The sequence below is a fragment of the Ceratosolen solmsi genome, unplaced genomic scaffold (assembly GCF_000503995.2).
Source record: "Ceratosolen solmsi marchali unplaced genomic scaffold, CerSol_1.0 scaffold10, whole genome shotgun sequence".
Lineage (NCBI taxonomy): Eukaryota > Metazoa > Arthropoda > Insecta > Hymenoptera > Agaonidae > Ceratosolen > Ceratosolen solmsi.
Genome location: NW_011948412.1, coordinates 22,760,714 through 22,788,268, shown reverse-complemented (window position 1 = coordinate 22,788,268; position 27,555 = coordinate 22,760,714). Strand labels below are relative to the sequence as shown.

The window sequence follows — 27,555 nt, the reverse complement described above, 5'->3', positions numbered from 1 at the left end:
TTTTTTAATTATAAAAAAAAAACGTATATTATTAATACTTCTTCCAATTTCACATTAAAAACATAGTTATAAATATATATGTATTATCATCTTTTACTAATTGCATTGGTATAAAGAAATTAATTTTGAAATTAATAAAACACTATAATACAGCAGTTTATAATATTAAATTTATGAATTATTAAAAATATTTTTGAGAAACTTGCGGATGTTTACTATTTAATTTTATATTTAAATAATTTATTAGTGAACTTTAATTATTAATCATTACTATTTTATTATACAATAATATTATTGATAGTCAACTCAGATATTAACTAAGATTTGAAATACATTAATGGAAATATTCCTAATAAATTTTTTCAATCTAAATTATATTTTAATATTTTTAATATACATTGTTATTTAAACTAGTACTACACTTAAAATTTTTATTTTTCAGTAATAATATATATATTTCTAGCGATAAAATAAAAATTTCGAGGTATTTTTAATTTCTAAATGTAAAGAATTAATATAATGATAACAGTTTTCATTGTCAATAATTATCAATAATAATATTGTCATCATTTTAATATCTTTATTATCTAAACATACAGTTTCAAAATATTAAATATAATCTTATATGAATTTTAAATAAAAATGTAAAATACACTTGCAGAGCACATTTTTAATACACCATGCTTATAGCTTTGAACGTAAAAATTTGACTTTGTATTATCAAGAACATTCAAAATTATTTTTAAAAATTCATATATTTGATAAAAATAATTAACAAACATGAATATATATTGTTCAAGTTAATGAATATAATTAGGAATTTCACCACATTAAATGTTTCATATATAAAATATATTCATACCTAAAATGTAATCGTATAAATATATTTCAAGCCTAGAAATATAAATTAAGGTTTTAAAAATAAATCTACTCTTATATAATGTTAATTTTATATGTACATTGTTATATTATAAAATTATATGTATATATATATATATATATATATATGTATTTTTTTTTTTTTTTTTTAATAATGGGTGAATATGAATAAATTTGATAATATAAATTGATGATTAATGATAGATGACCTTACAACCATTTCTATTTCAAAGGATATTTTAAATATTCAGGATATACTATGTTATCTTAGTAATGAAATAAAAATTTTTATCAAATTATTTTATATTTTATTATTAGTAATAGCGTTTAAATACAATTTTTTATAATAATATTTACACTATTTTTCGGAGATATTATGCACATAAATTAATAGATTTTATTATAAATTCTATTTGGTTATTTAATTTAATTATTTTATTTTGTTAATAGAATAATTAATATTTTGATATTTTATATTAATTTATGCTACAGTATTACCATTTATATACATATGTAACTATAAATAATGAATTAATTACCTTAATAACTTAAATCGATAAGTCCATTAAAGAAATATATTATTTTAAATATGAATGTATTAATTACATTATAGAATTAAAATAGTATAAAACTATTTTTATATTCTCAAAAACTAAACCAATTCAACAGTTTAGTTTCAAAATATTATTTTAATTAAGTATCATAAGTTTAGTAATTTCAAAATCTTAGTAAGCTACGTAAATTATTAAATTTAATTATCTAATTATATGATGTAAAATACCATTATATTTTATTAAAAAATTCAACTTACTATCATTATGTAATTTATATAATTTATTTTACATTTGTCATTTACAGTTAAAAATGGTGTTTAAACAGATATAAACATAAAAAAAAATTAAATAAAATGAATGATTAAGATTATGTACACTATATACGCTAAACATATTATTACTACAATAATGTAATTAAATTGTAACTATGAAAGTGATATTCAAAGTTTTGCTTTTTTCGATATTTCCTTTATTAAAAAAAAAAAAATAAAACAGAAAAAATAGTAACAAACAATAAAATGTATTTGATTAAATTTTAATAAAAATCAGTTTTCCTTTTCATTTGATTTATTTAATTTTATAAATATAAGATATCTGATTTATTTCCTTCAATAAATATAAGGGGTATAAATTGTAATTATATTCTACAATTAAATTCTTTAATCTGAATATTTAAAGCACTCAAATAATTGTAAATTTAAAATTATTTTGTAATTAAAAATTGCTATGTTCGAAATTCATCAAGTAAATTTTAGCAATTTGATAATATCTAACTCCAGATATATAAATAATTATAAGTATCTATAAATTATGTTGTTATATGATGTTATATCTATAAATAAATTAATGTTATAAATATAATTTTTGTTCAATTACCATGCACAACTTTATAAGAACATTTTTAAAAATAATAATTTTGTAATTTATTCGCAATACAAAAAGAAATAGTTTCATAAAAATCTTTAAAATAATTTGTGGTTTAATAATTTTTATATCTAATATTGATAAATGAAACAATTTTCTAGTATTAATCATTAAAAATGACTACTTTTTTTCATAAAAATGCAGTATTTACCATGTAATTTACACAAATAAAGAATATTATAATACACTTTGAATGTACTATTAAATTAACGTCTGTTAAAAGTAGGTATGCTAAGTAGATATATTAATGTTCTGCTTATGCTAGATAATAATAATCTTGTATGCTTAATTTATAAAAAATAAAAAATTTAAAAAATATAAAATTAAAATAAAAATAAATTTTGCAAGAATTTTCTAAGTAAACTTATACTTCCTAAATAAACTTAATTGTAATTAATATGTACATATTTTATTGTAATATAATACTTTAATATAATTTATTATTTTAATAACACTTAAATATAGTTATCAGTTTTGTCAAGTATTGAACTGGTTTCTCAATATACAATGTACAATTTAAACAAATTTTTACAACATTTCAAAGTATAAATAATTATTTGTAGAAGTTCAAACTGTAAAATATAAGGAATAAGATACATTGGATTTTATATATTATTAAAGAAAATATAAAAAGACAGGCATGGAAATAAAAATGAAAGAATATATCAATTAAAATTATAATTAATAAGAATAAATTTAATAAGAAATAAATTAATTTTAATAAGAGATTTTATATAATTATTTAATTTTAAACAATTTACTTATAAAAAACATTATATAAATAAACCAATATTAGTAAAAAGATTATTCGAGAAATAAAATTTTTTAATACAAACATTTTTATAAATTTACGAAATTAACAGATTTTTTATTTAGCCAATATTAATTAACATTCTAAAAATGACTAATCTTGTCTTAAAGTAATATATTTAAAAAAAATACTATAATAATTTTTGTAATGTATGTAACCCATTTCATTGCATTAATTTTTTTATTCTATTTGTTTCAATTTTATGTTAAATTTTTATTTTTATTTTGATTTCTATAAACTATTCCTAAACAATACTGAGTTATAAATGAACTAAATTGTTTTATCCATAAGTATACATTATAATTTTTTTATTGGAATTTTAGATAAAGGGACATAAATGAAATAAATTTATATGTGTATTATTATAAAATTTCTTAATATTAATTTTCAATAATTGATTTTATTATTTTATCGTGAAATTTCACATTACATTCTTCTATTTATTTGAGTTGTTTTTCTTTATACTTTATATATTATAATTAATGTTTTAATTTATAGCACATTTTCTTGTTTCTTATAATTAATATGCTTTTTATAAAAAATATACTTTTTCAAACTATAAAACTGTGTAAATAATTCAATAAAATAAATAAGACAATAATTTTATTCTTTAATGTTATTTATAAAAATTAATAAAAAAATTAATTAGTAAATATGTAATAAGTATATTTTAATAAAATACTATTTAGTTAAAATTCACGTCTTAATAAATTATTATACATGATCAAAAAGAAACTATCATCGTAATTACATGTGGAATGTAAAATTTAGTTATAACAGTCAATTCTTTAAATAAAAATAAGAAATACTCTTATATTAAAATGAACAATTTTAAGGCAGTATAAAGTGTAGATTGTTAAAATTTATTCAAAATTTTATGAATTTACTTAAGTCAATCGTTTGACATGATCAGTTTTTTTTCTTGTAGCTTTAATAAACCCTAAAAATTGTAATTCGGCAACAGCGCGTGTAAAACGTGCACTAGTAAATGTTAAAGATTATAATGATTAGATTATTTAAATATAAATCATATTATTATTTAATAAATTATTAATTTAAAAAGGATACTGCAATACCGGATCAACATTTTGTTCATCTGATTGGTTTGGATCAATGACTGTCAAAAAAGACTAGAAAAATAAAATGCATTTAATTATACATTATAAAACTGATATTTTAATAATTTACCTGTAGCCAATCATATAAATTTATCATTTTTCTTGCTTCTAAATGAAGTTTATAAACTATGGTCAGATCTGGATGTGTAGGAACAATTTCACTATTTGATACACAGCAATCGCACTACACAAAAACATTTTAGTATAGAAATTGATGAATAATTATAATATCTGCCTCATTTTTTTTTATAAATATTTACCTCAAGTACAGAATTTGGATAATTTAAACTATTATGAATAGATGCTTTCATTGATCCTTTTATACTTTCATTTACTGAAATGGCATCATTATAACAAAAGATTTCATTTAGTGGTATTTTATCTGGAGTTTTTAGATATTTTTCAAATACTTCTTGGTCTAAATAATTAAGTAAATTACTTTGTGCTTCTCTATATGGTGAATTACGTGTTTCTAGTGATTTAAGTTTTAATTTCTATAAAAAAAGTGTTATTTAAATGAAAATTATTTAAACAATTATTGAATACAAATTATAATTCTTTGACCTCTTTCCATTGTAAGCGATTCATATTTTCATTAAATACATTGATCTCAGGAGCAGGTACTTCAATATCTAAACTTGCATCTTTTATTATATTCATATGATATTTTAATTTTTCTATAAGACAATCTGGTATTGTTTCATAATTATCTAAATCTGATAAAATATTTTTTATATTTAACAGTAAATCTTCTTTTGAAAGAAAGCTTATTAATTGAATAACTTTCTTATATTCTGTTGTTTCACACAAATTAATATTTTTCACAGCTTTTGCATAAATTTCACGAAACTGTAGTGAAAATGTATATATATAATATATGGTTGATTTATAGATTTAATTAAAATATTGTTAAATTTTACTCACATTTTTTCCAAAAGGTAATCCAGGTAAATTGATACACAATTTATACAAACATTTTAATACAATAAGAAAATTACTCATGTATGTATGAAAATCATTTAGAAGATTAATTAATATTATCTGAAAAAATAATTTGAATTAATTTGAAATTAAAGTTATTCTTAATAATTACAGTACAATCATACTCTGAATTCATTTTTGTTTATTTCAGATTTCTTTAACGACTGAATATAATTTTTAACAGATGGAAGGTTTTTTAGTCTTCGTAAATCTTCATTTGTTAGCTCTAATACTCGAGCTTCTATATCTTTTCGGTTGCAACAAAGCAATTTTTCATTTTGGAGATAAAAATGTTTCCACATACAAATCTACAATTAGTGATTTTTTTTAAATAATATTTTTTTTTAATTTAACTGTAACAAATATTTACCTTATAGCTTTGAAGAAAACTTTGAACAGAAAAATCATAATATAAAAATATATCAACAAGTAATTTAAAAGCCCGACCAGTCAATTTAAATGGAATATTAGAAGATAAAACAATATCATCCAAAATATATGATAAATTTTTTAGTTGAGTTGGAGTGTGAAATACCTAAATTAAATATATAATGTATTAAAAATATTAACTATTAAAATACAAAATTATCAAATAGTATACCTGCACTTTTAGTTTCGATGTAGCATCATATGAAAGTGAATGATGAACTATATGTAAACTTGTTGCGACACCAAAAATTAATATGAATTTCATGGTTTTTAAATATGAACTAAAAATTTAAAAATGAATAATAAATTTAAAAATCGATATTTATAAAATTTATATATTTTACCTCAATATTAAAATAAAATCATGTAATATTTCTGAAGAAAAACTTTCAAAATCTGGTATTATAATGACAATTGGAGCATTATAGTTATTTTTTATATTATACCAAGCACTCAATGTGTAAAATGTGCAATTGTTTCTTTTAACTTCTGATAAACAATTTAGATTATCTTTCTAAATTCGATAAATAATAAATATTATATAAATAATAAATCTGTTTTAATATTTTTGTTATACAGATAATATATATCCATAAACTAAAATACATATTTTTAAAAAATTAAATTGTACAGAGTTATATTCAGCATTATTAATTTAAAAACACTATAATTCTAACTTTAAAAACTTATAGATAACAAAATGATTATGTAGGAATCTTTTATTTTTTTAAACATCAAATAAAGTTATAAATACTTTTATTTTAAGGTGTAATTTTCATTTAGAGTTTAATAAATAATTGAATATAAACAAGGTATTGCTACATTGTTATATATGTATGTAACTGATAAACATACTTCATGCGATTTATTAATAATTTGATAGACAATTTCTTCAATTAAATTTTTTAAAGAATTAGCATCTCTTGACCAAATCATAGCAACATATGGTGTTATCGAATAGAATTCAATTATAATTTTCTGAAGGAGCAAGTTATGATCTGGAAGGTTTACACCTGTAAAAATTTCAATTGTAATAAACACTATTTTAGAAACAGTATATTATATATTTAAATTACATAATGCAACCTCTAATTACAAATTAAATATAATTTTTAAATTATACTAAAAAAATTAACAATATCTTTAATTGACATTATATAAGTATGTAATATTATATATAAAATAAATATTTTTTAATTATTTTAGTACAAAGCAACATAATTACAATAATTATAAACTAAAAATTAATTTAATCAACCTGCTAATAAAATACCAGTTGGTATTTCATCTAATAAAGATGGTATATCTTTTACTTTAGTAACAAAATTTTTTAAATCTAATAAAATTTCACTAAAAGTTTTGTCGTTAACTTTCTAAAAATAAAAAATGAAGGATTAGTATTAAATTTATAATATTACATTATCAATATTAATTTTTTATAAACAAATATCATACAGTAGCAGCATTTTCCACTAATGACCAAGTTTCATTAAATACTTTATACCATGATGAATCCTTATATGTGTCTTTAATTATATTTCTTTTCCTTTTACCAAATTTATTTATAGCATAAGGAAACAAGCCCTACAATTTATATTCAAAAATTACAAATGTATAATTACATATATGTGATAAATTATTATTAAAATAAGAAATTAAAATATACTAAAAACAATGTGATGAATTTATATAATAATGATTTTATTATTATTGTCTATAAATGCCAAATATTTATAAAAATTAAACATTATTTTTTTTTTAAATTGCATAAATTCATATAAATTATAAATAACAAAGTTTTTTATAACAACAAAATTGTATTATAATAATGTGTGATCATTTGACAATATTATATATTAAATAAATATTTAGAATAATACAATCATCAAATTTAGGTTACGTACATATGAAAATAATAACAAATACCTTTGATACAGACACATCTTCCATGCTTTTAAGATAAAATTTGCTAATGTAAATTTAATATTTTTATGTAATAAAAATAATAGTAATTGGATTCTTACAATCTTCAATAATTGAAAACATTAAAAAATGAAATTTAATATAATGACAGCCACGGTATTTCCCGCCAATATCTTTTAAAATGCAAATATTACCTACTTGCATATATGCTTGTTCTTGTAAAAATTGAAAATCAATTTCGTGATTTTATTACATAAACAAAAACTAACAATTTTGAACGATAAACAGTTAAATTTGTTAAAGATTTTACTATTTCAATAATGGAAAATGTAATAAAACATTCGTATATTTTATCTATGTAGCCTTAAAATACTACATAGATAAGTAAATAATATTAAATAAAATTCAAATAAATATATCAAATAATAAATAGTTAAATATGAATGTAAAAAGATTATGCAAAGAAAGTATAAGAATGTTTAAAATATTAATGATGAACATAAATTTAGATGATTATTTTTAATTTTTAATTGAATTTATAAATTAAAAATTTTTTATTTTTAGTTTATATTCTCTGAATTTCAGCGGCTTTCTACATTATAGAGTTTCAAGAAGAATTTAGATTACATAATTGAGTTGATATAACGCTCGACTCTTTGGAATTAAATAATTACAATTGTGAATAAAGTGAATGAATAATATGTACCTTTGACAAAATATATAAAATGTTTATTCTTTATTATTTACTATTTTTACAATTGATGACATTTTTAATAATTAAATTAATGATAAGTATATATGGATATATATATATATATATATATATATATATATATCAAATTGCTAATATTTGCCATGTTATCAAAAAATTTTCATTTCCCTTTAGAATTTCATTTATATAAATACGAAATGTTATAACTTAATGACTTAATTGAAAATACAAGATTTAGATACAATACATGAATTGAAATTAATGCTGCCTTAATTAACAAATTTTCATGTAGCAAATTTTTGGCAAATATTTTTACAAAACTGTAACAGAATTTATTTAAATTAAAAGATGAAAGAAAATATAATGTATATAAATAATTATTATTAATCATTTAATATTAAAATTTCTAATTTAATTTTAATTTATGTTTTATTCATTTTTAATAATTTAAAATATAATTTCATAAAATAAATTTACAGTTCATTATAATCTTATAAGGCTATAATTTGACTATCTTAAATATTTATAAATATAAGAATACAAGTTTATTAAATAGGCACATTTTTTAATATATTTCTCTCTCTCTTTTTAACAAGTAATCTAAACATGTTGCAACGTAAATTTGTTATTTTTATGCTAATATAATTTATTTGGTATTTAATACAATTTCAATAAAGTGTTTTTCAAAATATTTAAAAATATACTTTATGAACACGTGCACTAACCTGAAAAACGTCTAATATAACATTAAAATAATCATATGAATTCATATTTGATATTTGTATGAATATGTGGAAAGAATATAATAAATTATAATTTTTTATGAAAATATGTTCTGATTGAACAAATTTCTTCGTATTTTTAATTAATGCATTTTATATTTAAGAAATATACATTATAAAGAAAAGCCAATATTTAAAGTTAGTAAATTCAATAAATATTATTTTTAAAAATATATAGATAATAAGAATTACAAAACCTTCAACATTTAATTTTATAATATATATTATTATTAATAAAACGATGTTTTAACTTAATAAATACTAAAAATTAATTCTATTTAGAGTTTTAACTTTGAATTTATAATGTCAATAAAATATAGATTATGAAAATAATAAAATGTCAAATATAAATTATTGGCTATAATTATAGCTCATACTAATTGTTTATGTTACAAATAAATTATTTATTTTTTCATATTCATTATTTACTATATATATTTAATAGAGAAAGATGAATGGGTTATCAATTTTTTTTGGTATAAAAAAAAAATCTCATAAAAATATTCAATCTAATAAATTGTAGCTAACAATCAAAATATAATATATTTTATATATTATTTAATAGTATTGTTAAAATTAAGTTATTATTCCATCACATTATAAGCATTATTATCTTTTTTTTTTCTTGCAACGCTTGTTTTATTATTTTAATTGTATTTTTATAAAGTTCAATAATGTTTAGTAATTAGTTTTTATATTAATTAAATTACTTATCCAAAAAATAGTGTTAATAGTCATATAAATAAAAATTATGTGTGTACAGACATCATCATAAATACATATATTCATAACACCATATTTGAAGTTCCAATTGTAATAAAAAATAATAATAATATAAATAGCTTTTAATAAAAACACTGTAGATTTTTTTAAAAAGATTTCCAAATATTAAAAATGAGAGTTTTTAAAATGTAGTTCATATAATAAAATATTTTCAGTGATTTGGATACATAACTGTACCTTATAAAGTTATAAATAAATATATTATATGATTTTTAAATTATGAAATCAAGAAATTTTATGAATAAATATGTAATACACATAATATATAGTATACATCACCCTAAAAAATTATATTGACATCTGATACTATTTAGATAATACTCAGACTAAAAAATATTCTATATCATATTTTACAATGTTAATAAGTTTATAATTTTATAAGTCATAACAATAACCAAAAAATTTTATATTTATTTATAAAAGTATCTGTTATATATATTCGAAGGCAATAATTTTTATTAAGATATTTATAAGAATTAGTTTCTGAAATATTTAATTATGACTAAAAAAAAATAAAAATATAATATGAATAATGTATTGGATTGACTCTTAATTCGATACGAGTTTATTTTATAAATATATTTTATAAGTATTTTGAAATATACTCATTGATTGATATGGTATTATCAAAATCAATTATTTTAAAATATAATTTTAAATGATCATTATTTTCATAATGATAAGTTTCAATATTAATACACAAAAATAAAAATTTAATTATTTGATGTTTTCATTAATTTTTATATGCTTATGGTATATTTCTTGTGTGAAAATAAATGCAAATCTTTTTTTTTTAATTTTACGAACTATTTAACTAGCTACAGGTAATTATTTATATAACTGATTCATGATACATTATTTCATAACAAATGGTTAAATTTTATATTACGATTCAAAGTATTTAAAAATATATAATATAGATTTACATTTAGGAAAATTAAATTTTTTTTTAAGTACCACTAAATCAATTTTCTTGAAGCAACATAAATAAGTTTGGAACCTTAATATGTTTGTTAGTATTCTATTTATTATATATATAAACATTCAAATGTATTTGTAATAAACTAGTGAAAACATATTTTTCTTTAATAATTTTTCCTTCATTGTCGACATGAATGGAAATTTATATCTAATATAATACAATAAAAGATGCCTACAATTTTATAGAAATTTGAATGTGTTTTATCAATTTAATATGATTTAAAAATAATAACTAATACATAAACTTATTCATACTTATCCATTAATAATACTTTATTAGTTCTCGTTATTGTAGATAATTAAATAGTGCTATTCATTACAAAAAATTTATATAATATACGAAATATTAATTAAAAAAATTTCATGTTATTATTTTTTTATATGATTATTAAATACCTTTTTTAAAATTACTGTTTTTTATAGTCTACGTATAGAGAAATTAAATATCAGAAATGAATGAAATGAAATAGAAAAAGTTGTTTTAATTATTAATTTTTAAGCTATTCTATAAATAAATTCATTTTAGATACAATCAATAAAATAAAAATGTCTATAGTATTAACACAGTCGTAGCTATTTTCTAAATTTTATAATTTCAAATTCGGACTTATAATTGATGTTCAATTATAGCTATATAAAATAGCAATATGTACAAAAAAATTTATTATTTTCAATTTTATGCATATTTATACTAGAAATGTCCATTCTTATATTCAAGTAAATTATTTTAATTCAATACTTTTTTTCACAACTTATGCTATATATACAGGAGATAGTATTGAAATTAGAAACTAATAATTATGAAAAGAGTTTTGAAACTTAACTATACAAAATTCAAATATGATTTCCAACAATATTAAATTAATGTCTTATTTCTTGCCTTAGAATTTATGAAAAAGTCTTGTCTGGTTGCTAAAAATTCTGTATTTTTCAATTTCCTATGTGCATCATTCATTTAAGTGTACTTCATAAATTTAATACTTGAGTTTTCTATTATCTGATATGTATTACATTGACCTTTCTTGATACTGATAATATATGAAGAGTTTCAGATTTCTTGATCTTTATTATTTAATAATATAAAATTTTAATTGTTACATTACATTCGAGTTTTTGATACTGCACAATTTTGTAATCATTCTTTGCAGTAGCAGTATTTACGTAAATGAAATAAGCTGTTCTCTACGCACTTTGCTTGTGATCCATACATATTTATTCTACTTATATCCGATATCTAAAAAATATTTTATAAAAGCTATAATTTGTATATTACGTATTCATAATTCTTATAATATTACGCTTTTTAATTATATCCATATAGCTTATGAAATACAGATATTTATGCATTAAAATGTTAAATTACATTACAAAAATTATTTTTGATGTAATGCAGTAAATAAAAAAATCTTTTGTAAAATAATTAACTTATATACAAATACATTGATATTTTTGTAGTAAATATTACAAATTTATATACAAACCCTTGTAAAAAAAATATTTTTGTTTATATCTCGCGAAATACTTGCTTCAAAAAGTCCTTTTCCTGGTAAAGCTTTTATTTTTAACTGATATAATTCAGTTGTAAGTTTAGTCTTGGCACTTAATTCAGATACAAATCCATCTGTATCTCGAGATTTTTGAAAATGTAAAATTCCTGTAAAAATAAAAATTAAATTTATTAAAACTACTACACATAATGAATTAATTAAATGTATTTTTCATTTATTAATTATTACTTTGCATTATAATACTAATTATAATCACGTTGTGATACAATTTTACATAAAAGTGTGTAGAATTTTTGTAGTTTCTTACCAAGAAATTAAAATAAATTTAAATAAAAATAATTTAAATAATTTAAATGAAGTCAAGTTAAAATTTCTAAGATAATCAATAATTTGATTTATTTAATTGTAATTATAAGAGAAAACGAATAAATATTATTTTACTTTCTCACATATTCGCTTCTTTAGTTTTAGGTCGATATGTTACAAATAATATTATTAATGAAATGTTCCAATAAATGAACAATTCACCTTTTGTAGGAATCAATTTAGCTGCCCACAAAATTTGGCCTAATCGAAGTTTTTCGCATATATCACGATGGTTTTCTGTGTAGGAATTCAAAAATTTAAGTAAATATTGGGCGGCTTTTTGAACCACTTCTTGATCTAACGGAATCTCAAGCCAGGATAAACATACGCACCAATGAGGTTCGATAAATGCATCGGAACACGTTCTTTTAAGAGGAATCTAATAAAACAATCACATTTTGATTAATATTGTATACACCATGAATATAATGTAAATTAAATTAAAGTTTTTAGCTAAAGTGCATTATTAATTTTTTTATTTGATTTGTTTCTTATATCATTTCTTATAATATCTGATACTATTCTTATATTATTTATTTATAAAACAAATAGGTCATTATAAATTACGTAACGTTTAGCTAAAAACACAGTATAAATATACTAACTGAAGTAGGGCTACGTGTATATCTATATTTATGAAAATATACCTTATCAAATAAGCTGATTCCACGATTACGAATATCACCTTCTTTAGGTTCTTTAAAATTTAAAATGTGTTTTAAAGTGACATGTATATCGAAAGGTGTAGTCAAATGTTGTGCATTAAACAGAAAATTAGCGTATGCTTGAGGATAATTCTTCTTAAACCAAGGAGGAAATGTAAATGAGAAAAAAGGTAATCGCTCCTCTTGTTTACCCTGAAGAGTGTTTCTAATTTCCGCAAATCTGTAATATTAATATAAAAATAATTTAACGAATTTAAAAATTAAATATTTTTTTAAATTACTTTTATTAAATTTCGATATAGATAATGCATATATTAACTTGTTTTGTCAGTATATCCATTAAAAATTTGAAATTATAAAATAATAAATAATAAAAAATGTTAATTTTCTTCACAAAATAAATAAAAGTCTAGTAAAAGAATATTCTTAAAAATTCTAACAATAATATGCATAACATACCTATGACCATGATCACTCATTAAAATTAAAATGGTATTATTTAAATGTCCAGATTCCTTTAAATCTTTAATCCAATGTAAAACATCGTCATCTGCCACACCAATATCATTATACGAATCATGAGACAGTTCTCCATGAAATCCAAAGATAAATTTTGGTTGATCTTTATATTTGTTAAAAATTGATTTAATATGGTTCATCATTACCTAAATAAATTGAATATGTTTTAAGACATTATATTTTATGTGAAATTAAATTATAAATAATATTTCAAAATATTATTTCTTCGTTAATGATATAAGCTTAATAAAAAATTTTATGTGGTATAGAAGTTGTTAAAAAATGTATGCAGTATTTTTTTTATAAACATATATAATATAAAAGTTTGAACATTGTTAAATTACCGATCTATTATTTGTCTTAGATCGGATCATAGTAAGTAATTAGTGTTCTTGGAAACATTATTTGTATTTTAATATTAGTTATGAAGCAATCAAAATTTTATTATAAAGATATATTAAAAAAATGATTCCGAAGTAAATACGAAAACAAATATTTTCAAATGAAAGTAAGGCATTTAGAAAATGACTCACTAAATGTCGTGGAATTCCACCCATACAAAAACTCTTAGAGTACTTAAAATGTGGCGAAGCAGCCAAATAGTAAGTTCTCATGTAGTGGTCAGTAGGCTGCTCGTCGAAACCCTTGAGTCTATAAGTAAATGTGCCTATATGATGTACATCCTCCATGAAACCAGTAATAAACCCAGCCTGCTTATAATCCTTCCAGATCATAGGGTAAACATTTACATAATGGGCCTTGGCGCCCATGCGCTTGCGTGTTTCCGGCAACTCAAGCTCAATTTTACCCGTGAGGATCGGAATAAGAGCCTGTGGGGTACCATCGCCGACGATGTTGTAACCCTTGAGAATAATACTGTCAAGATTTTGACGCAGGTAACGATTTGAACGTGGTAATTTACGTGCAAATGTATTCTGAGATAGTGAATCGAAACCAAACATGAGAATGTTAAGATTCAAAGCCTCTCTAGGCACTTTGCTCCAGGTGACATCGCGTTTTCGCTCAGGATCATCTCTAACTGCTGCTATTATAGTATGCCATCTACGAAATATTTTTAATTCTTATTATAAAATTGAAATTAGCAGTGACATGTCGAGCACATGGTAATAATTATGTCAATTCCATTTTTATTCACAGATAACTCATTTATTATTTTGACGTTTTATAAAATTTATTTTAGAGTATCAATCAAAAGTTATATGATGCCATTGCTGCCTAATTAATTTTTTAGTGCACAAATTTAATTAGTAATTCAGCTGTAAAATTCCAATATCCAAAGAATCACCTTCCAATCTTGTTTTAAGTTAATGTGACAATAAAAATTCTTAAACCATTTATATAGTATGTATAATTATTTCTTTAAAAAAAATTTCTTAAAAATTAAAGGTATTAATGAAAAATGATATATTAAAATTTGTTAACATTAAGGACGATTAAAAAATTTTAATTATATTCGTAGAATAAAATTAAAAAAATTTTCAATAATTTGAATTCGAAACCAGCATTTGAAAAAAAATTCTCTTAGCTTATAATAAATTAGATTAAAATTGTAATATAATTTATAATACAGTTCGACATATCGTTATTTATTTCTATCAATTTATAGATATATGAATAAGCATCATGTTACTTATACCTTATTATTTTTAAATTTTATTATATAATATTAATTTTTCATATTATTAAATTGCAAATGACATCATTTAGTTTTGTTGTTCTAGTAAATGGATTTGAATGATTTTCAACAAAGTATGGTACTAAAATACAAAGAAATTATAGAAATATTAATAAACAAGTAGTTGACTAGTTTTTTTTATATATTTAAATTTATAAAGCAATGATATTCAGTTTAATAGAATTATACAAAATACATTTTAAAATATTTCAAAAAACAAATTATAATAGTTTAAATTTTATAATTTAATATAATTTTATGGCAGTATGTAAACAAATTATAAATTCAAAGATAATAAAAAGATTAATCAAGTAAATTTATTAAGAATAATAAAAATGGGAAAAGATTTTAAATTATTTAAATTTAATTAATTACTCAAAATTAAGACTCCATAAATTATCAATAATCAACTCTGAAAAATAGACTTGAAATTAAAAGTTCGTTAACATTAATTTAATCATATTTTTAATGTTATACTATACTGTATCTAAATTACTAATTCGTATAACTTAATAATATTCGTTCATAAGAACTCAAATAATACTCACCGTTTTCCTGTTTGCGTTTTGCAATTAACTTCTGCATAATCGCTTTTTCGAAGGACGTAAAACTTATCCGTTTCAACTGTGTCAGTCAGTATATAGTTATAGTCATCTACTCTAAGAATTTCTAAGAAAATTGAAATTTTGATAATTGTTTTAGAAATAATTACTTAGTAATTCATATTTTTAATAATTGAAATTAATAATTAATTTATGTATACTTAATAATTAAAATTTTACAATTGAAAAATTAATTAAAATAATATACAGTAGTTTATAATTTATTTCAAAATAGAAAATTGAAACATAAATTAAGTTAATTAAAATTACAATTATTAATTTGTGACAATAATTATTAAATAATAGAAACAAACTTATTAGTTCAGTAATTGTTTTTATTAATATTTTATGCTAAGATTCTCAGGTCTACCTTATGTTAGATATATTATTAAACATAATATTAAGAAAATATAAATAAATATATTTAATTACACCGACATTTATTTGAGTTCTATACAAATATTTTTGGACTAGCATATAAAATTGTTAAATTCTAGTTAGAGCTGCTAATTAAATTCATTATTACAGTATGTAATGGATATCAAATATACACACACACGTGCGCGCGCGCGCGCGCGCACACACACACACACACACACATGTATATAATTTAAAATAATATACTTTTAAAATTATTATTAGTTAGACAAGTAACAGATAATATCATTGCAATAATGGTGATTTGAAATCACGTCAATTAATAATCAAGGTATTGAATATATTTACTCTGAAAGCCATTGGTTAACGATAAGAATCAAAGCAAGAAATATAAATAGTTAAGAAATGAGATTTTGTATTTCAAAGAGATCATATTTGGTTTGTTGTTAAGGTATTTTATTTTTACTTACTCTTCAAACATTCCTCAACATATGTATAAAAGATTTAAACATAATGCATGTTAGTGCCCACTTTTGCTGGCAGAACTTTTAATGTCTAGGTTAACTAATATTTATGAAATAATCATTAAATTAAAAAAAAATTTTATTTATAAAATATTACAGAAAAATTTAATCAGCCATTTTCACGTTATTATATATTTCAGAATATAAATTTTAAATTTGAATTTAATTAATTTCAGTCCGAATTAAAGCTTCAATTTATAATTTCAAATTTCTTTATATTTTACATTGATATTATAATTATATATATATATAAAATAAATAAAACTTACCATTAAATGAACATGTTATTTGTCCATACTGATTCTTTGCATTTTTATCAATAAATAGTTTAGATCCTTCAGCTTTCACCCAGTCTTCAGGTGAACATTGAAGTGGAGGAACATCGTGTATAAATTTCATTATCTCTGGATTAAAAATGTCCAATCGTGGTAATTTACACGCAGGGGAACCATCTCTAAAAATATTTGTTCTTTAAAACATTCATGCTGTGCATTCAGAAAAATTAATTATTAATTAGACCAAATTTATTATAAAAACAACATTGAATTATTAGAAAATATATTAATCCTTTAACAATCTACTGGTTTTTCTTTAAATAAAAATAATTAAAGTTTTTAATTTATTCTTTAGCAGAACATAATTTACTTAAAAGAATTTTGTATTACATTAATGATTTTTTTATTTTTTAATTTTTTAAACTTAATTTAATGAGTGAATTTCATGTACAGATAATATTTAGAATATATATTTTTTATATGAAAATTTCTTGGGTGCAATTTTTATATACTAAATCGAAGACAAATAAAGAAATGTTATTGTAAGGCATTTGGTTAACTTATAATTTTAGATTATAATTCCTCACATAAACATACATCAAATTTAAATTTGATAAACATTAAAAAATGAATTACTATAATCAATTCAGAAAGAAATTTATCAAATCTATTTATTCCTTTTAAAACATTAGGAATAAATTACTTGAGAAACGTTTTCATACTCAAATGTATTAAAAAATAATATATTTTAATAATTAAATTATTATTATTTATATTAATAAATATAATATAGAATAGGTCGATTCATTAAGCTCTAGTAACTGAATTCCCAAAGTATTATTGTATTTGATTAATTTTTCTACTTACCCGACATAATATGCCTCTCCTTTGGAATTTTTAATCAATTTTAATATCTGCATACTAAATTAAAGAATTTCTTTATTCAAAATATTATCCATAAAATATAAGTAATTTAATTAAATATAAAATTGATAAAATATGAAATACAAAATGAAAGTATCACAATATTTTCAAAAATTTACAAGTTTAAAAATTAATATATTAATAAAAAAAAGAATTATACTATTTTTGTTTGCATCAATTTTATAAATACATAATATAGTAAATTCATATAAATAATATGAATTTTTATTAATGAGAAAACGTAATTTTATATATTTACATTAAATATTATGTTTAAAATTTTAATGTTTATAACGATTGTATCTTTTATAAAAATTATTAGTACCAATTAAAAATCAATCGATTAATTTAGAATAAATGCATGATATAATATAAAATGTTTATTGCGTATACGCAATATTATAAAAATATGTATTGTATATCTGTACTTACAGTTTATCATTGCGATCATTTCTGTCATAGAACGTTATTTCGAACTTGAGAAATTGAATCAGGCAAAAAATGAGAATAGTTAATCCGATTATTAATACCAAACGCTTGAAGTAACATGATGCTATTCGCATTTTTATTTAACGAATTCCTGTAATACATATATATTTTTCTATTATTAAATAAATGACATTATGATTATTATTCATGTTATAGAAATTTATGAGCTTATAGGTATGTAAGATAGTATTGTCATCATATTATTAAGTAATGTATTATTACTGTTGATCATTTAAGTATGCATTATTTAATTGTGAAAACTTGTAAATGCAATATTCGTTTTAAAGTATGATATATTGTATTGATATATTGCTGTAAAATACTATATTATTTCAAAGTGCGCTTAAAAAATTTAAGTTACAATATAGATAGTATAAAGATATAATATTATATATTATATAGATTGTCGAAATTGAAAGAATGTGTGCGAGATATATCGTTAAACGCAAATGTAGTTTTCGTTAATTATACGCAAATATAATCACGATTATTTTGATTATTTAATGTAATTAACCAGAAACAATTATATAATTATAAAAATAATTATAATAAAAAAAATATAGACATATTTAGACTTGTTATCTGCAGTACAGATAGTCTTAAATGTTCTAGCTGTATTTACATATCGATTTGTTCAAAATTATATATACATATATATACATATATATCCATATGGTTTAATTAATAAACCAATACTTTGAATTTTTGTCGTAAAAAGATTTATGGTTAATTTTTATTAAATTTTTGTAACAATTTTTTTTAATATAATTTTTTAAATTGCAATATTAAATTTATGGTTATTATAGAATTGATGGTTTTAAAATGTTAAGAAAACTTTATATATTAAATTAAAGTTTTTTTCATTAAAATAGGTACCACCATAAAAATAATGAAAGGGAATAGATTTTACATTTGATCATTATTATTAGTAAAAACAATTACATACTAGAAAATTTTATACGGTATTTCAATACACAAGATTATATTTGGTGTATTTTTGGTATGTGTATTTGTTAGTTAATATTTATATGTTTATATGTATTTATTAATCAATAATAAATGTATTATATATATATATGTATATTATACTGTAACAAGATTTCAAGAAAACTTGTAACTTATGGGACAATAAAATTAATTTTCTTTCATATATAAATTTCAGATTTATCATACAATAAATTTCGAAAAATACAATATATTTTGAAAAAAAAATTATAATGCTATATCATACCTTTACTGATACAGATTGTTCACAGCATAAAAACAAAATATAGTTAATTACATATATAAAAATGTAATTAAACTAGCAAGTTAAGATTCAAACTGAGAACTTCAGTGTCATAGACAATGTTCTATTCAATATTTTATATATTGTAGATACATTATAATATTTCGAAGAAATAGAGCAGAGGTAAACTGGCTTCTTCGAATTACTCTGTTTCCTGATCAAATTCAACTTCCTTAGTAACCTCAGCACTGTACGAATTACTGAAAATAAATTAATATTTACTAAAAAGACCATTCATTTCTAAATATTTCGTCTCAAATAGGTAAAAATAACGTTTTTCATTATTAATTTTAATTTTCATACAAACAAATTTGGTCTGTGACACATTTTTAAACTGCTTCATGTGTAAATTTCAAGTAAATATATTTTTTACTGTTTAAATTTAAATATATTAACAAATATAAGAAAGCTTACATTTAAAGATTATTTACTCTAACGAGATCATATATCAATATATCAAGAAGGTTTTAATGGTTTATATATATGTTGACAATTTATCACAATTATTATTTCATTAGTGGTATATAGAAAAGTGTTTCAAAAAGCTTGTCCATTTATTAAACTTTATAAGTTAATTAACAACAGTTTCTATAGAAAAATGTTCAGTATTTAAAATCAAATTGGGACAATTAACACTGCTAATAAAAAATATGATCGAAACTCATATTTGAATTAACAGAAAACTGTTTTATGGCGAATATGATAAAACATGAAAAAGCATATAAACTTATCATGATTATTCATTTCGAGCATCTTCACGTTTTAGGCAATTGAAAACATTCCTTTCAAAGTGCGTTCAATAATTAATTTAATTTTAACAATTCTTCCAATTCAATATACCGTAATAATGATATCTCAACTCGATTAAAATTCTTTTTTGCATAAAAGATAGATCAATTCTAATATTATCATATTCTGAAAAGGAAAAAAAAAATTCGATTGAAAAGAATTTTGAATATAGCAATATGATAATTGAAAATTCATATTTTAATACCTTATTAGTTCTGTTACAAAAATTTCCAAATACTTATACTTAAAAATAAAATTGACATCATATATTTATTTAACCAACATCTTTTAGTCACTATTGTAACTAATTCAATACTTCGGATTTTCTTCTATTAAATACACTAATATGTGTGATGTTACAACGGATAATTTTTTATGGTCTCAAAAGTATCTTTATTTATAAATATTTTCATTTTTCCATATATAACCTTGTGTAGATTATTTATTTTAGTTAATATAATATGTCAAAATTCTCAAGATAATAGTTATGCTGATAAACCACAATTGTAAAGTCAATTTCAAACAAATTTTATCAGATTAGGGCAACCAATATTATTAGTTAAAAATAACGATTTAAATGTCATTTTATACAGGCAATTCTAGATTTTATGTAATAAATGTAATTATATATTGACTATAAAAATAATAAAAATAAAAATAACTAATAAAAATAACTGAATTTTATGATAAATCTGGAAAGGATGTAATATTTATATTATGTACAGATTTTGACTAGTAAGTGCTTGATTTGATCTGTTTACTCCTTTATCATAACTCCAATTAATTTTTATTGAACAACAATTTTTACGTTTAATAAGTGGCCGTTGCTAAATTAAGTATAAATTTATTGTACTGAAAAGTCAAATTTATTATAATGAAAATCAAATATAGCATATGAGAAGAGAAATAGAATTAGGTTGGTATAAAGAGATTCATCATTATTACTTATATGTATACAATTTCATGGGTCGTAACAGTTTCGTGCACATTTGCGGTAGTGTTATGCTCATGGGAGTAAAATTTGTGTATAAAGAGGTACGTTTGTAGAAAGTCCTTACAAGCGCAAGCGTATTGCCGAAGCTACAAATATAGAGGCTGAAATAAAGAGGACGAGAATAAGAGTGGGGGGGGATACAAAGAGAGAGAGAGAGAGAGAGAGAGAGAGAACGAGAGATTGTACCCGCATCAATTTGATGTTATGCACATGTGCACTTCGACATCGAACAGCGATGGCAGTATGCTTGTTACGTATTTTATTGCTAAGAAAACACTTATGAAAAATACCTATATAAATATAATATTTAATTATATATTATAAATAATAAGTGAAAATATCTCATCAAATTAACTTTTTATATTTTCATCTTGTAATTTCAAATCTTAACTTATCATTAGCCTTAGAATTATTATGTAAGGCCGTGTTTTATTCAATAGATACTCACAGTGCAATTAGATTTATAAATCTTGTCACTTATTTCAAATTCCAGAAAACTTTAAACATGAATTCAATCTATGATTAAATACAAAAAGAAAGTAAATAACTATATAAAAATATAATCATATTATACTAAAATTGAGTTCAATTATTCTTATTGTATCAGAACTGATGCGAAGTATTTCGTTTCAATATGTGAATGTTTCAGTATTTAGCCAATTATAAAATAAAAACTTTTCCATAGCTTTGCAATTGTACGAAATACTCTTATAACGATCATTTTCATTTCGATGCATAACTTCTCAAGAAGCTTGCAAACTTGGACCTGACAACTCTTGTTAGCTATCAGGAAAGAAGAAAGGATTTTATTCGGTTAAATCCTGATAAATTAATTAAAAATCTTCGATTAAAAAGAACAAATTTAATAAAATTTAATAAAAAGAATATATTTACTAACAAATTATATCTATTGATCTATCAAAAATATTATTAAGTATATATTGGAATTCACTAGCAGACAATTATTTATAAAATTATTCTGTCAAATGAAAATAAATTTAGTAAAAAATATCTAATTTTAAAATTGTTTTTCTTTCATCACGAGCATATTATTTCAAAATTTTATCAGGAATCGCATTAAAGTCATGCAGGAAAGCATAAGCTACAACTTAAATAAAAATGAATTCAAATTTTATTGAAAAATATAAATAAAGAAATCTTAATATTTTGAACAAACATTTTATTAAATTTAATAATTTTTTCATTACTAGTATATGGAAACATATTTCAGTTATAATAAATTTTCAATTCTTAATTATAAAATAAAATGAAAATTTAGTGCATTAAATCTCGTCAGATTGTTAAAATATTTAAAATTTAATTAACAAACATTATCATATAGAAATATTAAAAATTGAAAATTAAATTGGACAAACAATTAACACTGGTTATGAAAAGAAATTGAAATATTAAAAAGAAATAAAACAAACATAGAAATATGGTCGAAACTCATATCACTGTATGGAAATAAATGGATATAAACTTACTTTAAAGAAGCATTAATTCCATATAATCTTTAGTCTTTAAATAAAAATTTACCGTAAACCAAATTTTTAATGATTTTAAATGACTGTATTTTCATGTAATATTAGGCACATGTTTCAGCTAATAAAATATAATATATTAAATCCTAATTAAATTATATAACACCTTAATTCCCAATATTTGATACTACTAATGTTATACGCTAATGTTATAAATAAAATCGATTTGTATAAAATGAATATGAACGATTTGTATGAAAATGATATAGCTGTATTTCTTAGATGAGTATTAGACAACATATTAATATTATGAAATTGAATTAAAATTTAATTGTATTTAATAAATTTGTTGAATAATTGAAATTAAAAATATTGAATTAAAAAATACATATTAAAAATTATTTTTTCTTTTATTATATTAATTTTATGAATATGAATGTAAACGTAAAAGCTGAATGAAATTCACGAGAAAATATCACCATATAAAAATCTATACTGGATCATGTACAATTTCAAGAATAAAAAAAAAGTGATTAGTAAAGGAAATATAATTCACATTTGTTATAAAGCATATATATATGAGAAGGCTTTTCAATTGCAAACATATAATATAATAATAATAGTCGGCTTTATTTTCTTTTGTATTTATACTATTCTATGCAAAAATAAACAAAATATAAACATTAATTTTTTTTTTTTAATGATTAACAATGTTCAGATTAGAATAATAGATTAATTTTGGAGTTTTTAAAACAAATAAAACAATAATTATGCTACTTCATTTACTTAATTCCTTTGTTTTATCATAATTATAAACAATACTAAAAAAATATTGAATTTAATGATGATCTTTATTAAGAATCCGAGATGGCATAAATTAAAAATTTGATGATTGTATCGAATAATTCAAATTCATCGTGTAATTAAAAAAAAATTGTGTCAGTAGTATATAAAACGATAATAATACCAGCAACAATAGTAACATGACGAAACTTTTCTAATGTACACACTCGCGATCGATATTTTATATGGGAGATGTATAGTTTTGATTTTGCGCGTAGCCTTGAAAGGTTATGTTATCTTTCAATTTAGTAAAACACAATTTCAATAAAATTTGAGACGTTTCTACTTACCGTGATTTAAGTACAGCATCGACTACTCCGCAGAATGACTGTAAAATCAATGGAAGGAGTGTATGAGAGCGTTGCAAGAGCCGTCGCTTCATATCGTATGCAGTAAAGATAACACGATATTTTCTCGCACCTAACACTCGATAGTCTAAGCTTAGGCTTACAGCCGGTGGTCACAAGTATACATGTCGAATCTATAGACTAGTTTTCAACATGAATTACATTGCGAAAGATATCGAATGTCATGTATTTATAAATCTTGCGTATATGCATTCTATAAACAAGCATTATTATGGGCGTTTAACGTTTTTATTATAATTATATTTTTTAATTTATGCTTTATACAAAGGAGTTCTATTTTATTAAGCTTAATTTTATTATTTCTCAGTCTTAAGCACTTCATTATAGGATTTCTCAGTCTACATTGAATTACACTGCGAAAGATATCGAATGTCATGTATTTATAAATCTTGCGTATATGCATTCTATAAACAAGCATTATTATGGGCGTTTAACGTTTTTATTATAATTATATTTTTTAATTTATGCTTTATACAAAGGAGTTCTATTTTATTAAGCTTAATTTTATTATTTCTCAGTCTTAAGCACTTCATTATAGGATTTCTCAGTCTACATTGAATTACACTGCGAAAGATATCGAATGTCATGTATTTATAAATCTTGCGTATATGCATTCTATAAACAAGCATTATTATGGGCGTTTAACGTTTTTATTATAATTATATTTTTTAATTTATGCTTTATACAAAGGAGTTCTATTTTATTAAGCTTAATTTTATTATTTCTCAGTCTTAAGCACTTCATTATAGGATTTCTCAGTCTACATTGAATTACACTGCGAAAGATATCGAATGTCATGTATTTATAAATCTTGCGTATATGCATTCTATAAACAAGCATTATTATGGGCGTTTAACGTTTTTATTATAATTATATTTTTTAATTTATGCTTTATACAAAGGAGTTCTATTTTATTAAGCTTAATTTTATTATTTCTCAGTCTTAAGCACTTCATTATAGGATTTCTCAGTCTAAAACAATTCTATGATTTTTATGCCGCAGTCGTATTTTCTTTTTATTCTCAAAACGTTGCCATCTTTTCATTATTTCCTTATAAAACCCTTTATATTTTAAATACTATTGAATAAAAGAAAAGTAGTTGGTTTGGCCCTCGCTCTCATTCTCTATCTATCAATTTATTCATATGTTTATACTTTATTTTAAATTTATTTCTGTACCAAATTATTTTCATTCCAAATTAATGAGTAGGCGAGTAATTCAAAGGGAATATGGTATACTTTATTCTCTTTTGTACTTATTCGCTCTATTAATTATGCATTACTCGCCCATTCATAAATGTATACTAATAGAATAGCAATGAGAGAGGGAGAGAGAGAGAGAGAGAGAGAGAGAGAGAGAGAGAGAATAATTAGCTCAGCATTGATTGTTCCGCTAATACACATTTTATATTCAGAAGTACTCGACTGATCTAAATTATTTTATAGATACAATCTTATACTATATCAATAATATATAGTAACATTATACAGCCAATATTAATTAGTACGGAAGTGGGCGTATTCCCATTTGTATAATCAAGCATAGCGAATAATAATTGATAAAGATACAAAATTTTGTTATTAAGAATCCATAACTCTAATCAGAATGCACTTACCTTTTATCAAAATTATTTAATTTTCTATTATTTTACTCCGAGGCATAGATATAGATCGATTTTAAACATTTGAAAATATAATTATAAATATTTTAAGCTTATGTTTATTACTATTATTAAGTAAAAAGGAATGCCTTACTACGATTAATTTGTTAAATTAATTTCGATTGTTAGGATTAGAATTTCATTACATTTAAATAAAAATTTATGAAATAATTTTAATTATCTTATAAAATTAATTTATATTAATAGGAAATTATTTATATAAAATTACATATAAAAAGTTTTAATTCTTTTAATGAATTTTAAAAAGTTTCGATATATTAATTAAAGTACTGAATTTATTTCCAACATTAAACAATTGCATTAATAATCGATAATATGAAAATAAATAGAGTTAATATTTATAAGCAAATCTCTTAATTAATTGCAACTAATGAATACAATGTTAAATATAGAACAAAATTACAATGGAAATTACTATTTCTATAAAATTTATGTAAAATTCAGTTAAATTGATTAATTGCTTTATGCACGTTAAATTTATAATGTTATATTTGATAAAATTTAAATATATAGAAAAATAGAATATTTTTAAAATCTTTTAAAAATAATTTTTAGAATTAACATAATACGAAAATTTCTTAAAGCTATTAATGTATAATTTTTATGACTATCGAAACTGCCATAAATGCTAGAAACTAGCCTATAAGGTTACTCTTTTACAGTTTCATATTTTACGATTGTTCCATAAGCTATTCATAACGTTTAGTGACATTACAAGTCACTGGTTTCATTGTTGGCCTATTGACTGATTATATTATTTTGTACGATAGTGGAAATTTTAGGCCACTTAGATCTTGTTTTCCAATTTGTTAACAATATACATGTCTTTATAATAGCTTTAGAGTATTTTTATAATAGCTTTTGTTACTTTTCAAATACTAATGTAATAATTAAAGTTAATTAATATTTATTTGTGTTTTGACATATTGACACTGTATGTTGCATTTTATAAACAGCATTAGTTGGTATTGTATTAATTATCATTAAATGTAGTTGATACAATTTAAATATTATAAATTAGTTTAAATATTTCAAATTTTGGAACAATGTCCTTGTAAAAGTAATTTATTAAAATCCTATTTTTTATTTAATTTTTACTATTTTTAATTATTATTATATATTTTATTATTATAAAGATATTAGTTCTTTTACATTTTGCCCGCGTGTAATCAAAATATTAATTGTATAATAAAAATATCTTTACTCTTCGGTCCTTTTATGTATTTTACATATTATGTATTTTTATAATATTATCTATTTGTTTAAAAATAGTGTACCGGGCGAG

The 27,555-nt window shown here is 20.7% G+C and overlaps 2 protein-coding genes across 2 annotated transcripts; both read right to left on the bottom strand.

Moving 5' to 3' along the window:
• Positions 1–4,046: 4,046 nt before the first annotated feature.
• Positions 4,047–7,706, bottom strand: Orc3 (origin recognition complex subunit 3). Its single transcript, XM_011499904.1, has 14 exons — positions 7,623–7,706; positions 7,152–7,280; positions 6,955–7,069; positions 6,552–6,709; positions 6,041–6,210; positions 5,869–5,977; positions 5,638–5,802; positions 5,393–5,575; positions 5,211–5,327; positions 4,851–5,135; positions 4,547–4,780; positions 4,357–4,470; positions 4,237–4,298; positions 4,047–4,149 (listed from the first exon to the last, which is right to left on the bottom strand). The coding sequence occupies exons 1-14, from the start codon at positions 7,644–7,646 to the stop codon at positions 4,056–4,058; spliced, it is 1,959 nt and encodes a 652-aa protein (XP_011498206.1). The 5' UTR covers positions 7,647–7,706; the 3' UTR covers positions 4,047–4,055.
• A 4,185-nt stretch (positions 7,707–11,891) lies between these two features.
• On the bottom strand, positions 11,892–24,640 carry LOC105362451 (uncharacterized). The gene is made up of 10 exons (XM_011499894.1): positions 24,512–24,640; positions 18,767–18,914; positions 17,405–17,589; positions 16,180–16,300; positions 14,469–14,997; positions 13,876–14,081; positions 13,399–13,636; positions 12,914–13,130; positions 12,359–12,531; positions 11,892–12,111 (listed from the first exon to the last, which is right to left on the bottom strand). Exons 2-10 carry the CDS (start codon positions 18,895–18,897, stop codon positions 12,013–12,015), a joined length of 1,899 nt encoding a protein of 632 aa, XP_011498196.1. The 5' UTR covers positions 18,898–18,914; positions 24,512–24,640; the 3' UTR covers positions 11,892–12,012.
• Positions 24,641–27,555: the final 2,915 nt, after the last annotated feature.

Bases quoted from the DNA above. Each gene is read 5' to 3' on its own strand.
- LOC105362451 (XM_011499894.1), bottom strand. From the start codon at position 18,897: ATGCGAATAGCATCATGTTACTTCAAGCGTTTGGTATTAATAATCGGA. The intron at 14,082-14,468 runs GTGAGTCATTTT...CAATTTATTTAG, and splicing joins GTGGAATTCCACGACATTTA to GTAATGATGAACCATATTAA. The intron at 12,112-12,358 runs GTTTGTATATAA...AATATTTTTTAG, and splicing joins AAAATATTTTTTTTACAAGG to ATATCGGATATAAGTAGAAT.
- Orc3 (XM_011499904.1), bottom strand. From the start codon at position 7,646: ATGGAAGATGTGTCTGTATCAAAG. The intron at 5,576-5,637 runs GTAAATATTTGT...CACTAATTGTAG, and splicing joins GTTTTCTTCAAAGCTATAAG to ATTTGTATGTGGAAACATTT. The intron at 4,299-4,356 runs GTAAATTATTAA...TTATTTTTCTAG, and splicing joins ATTTATATGATTGGCTACAG to TCTTTTTTGACAGTCATTGA.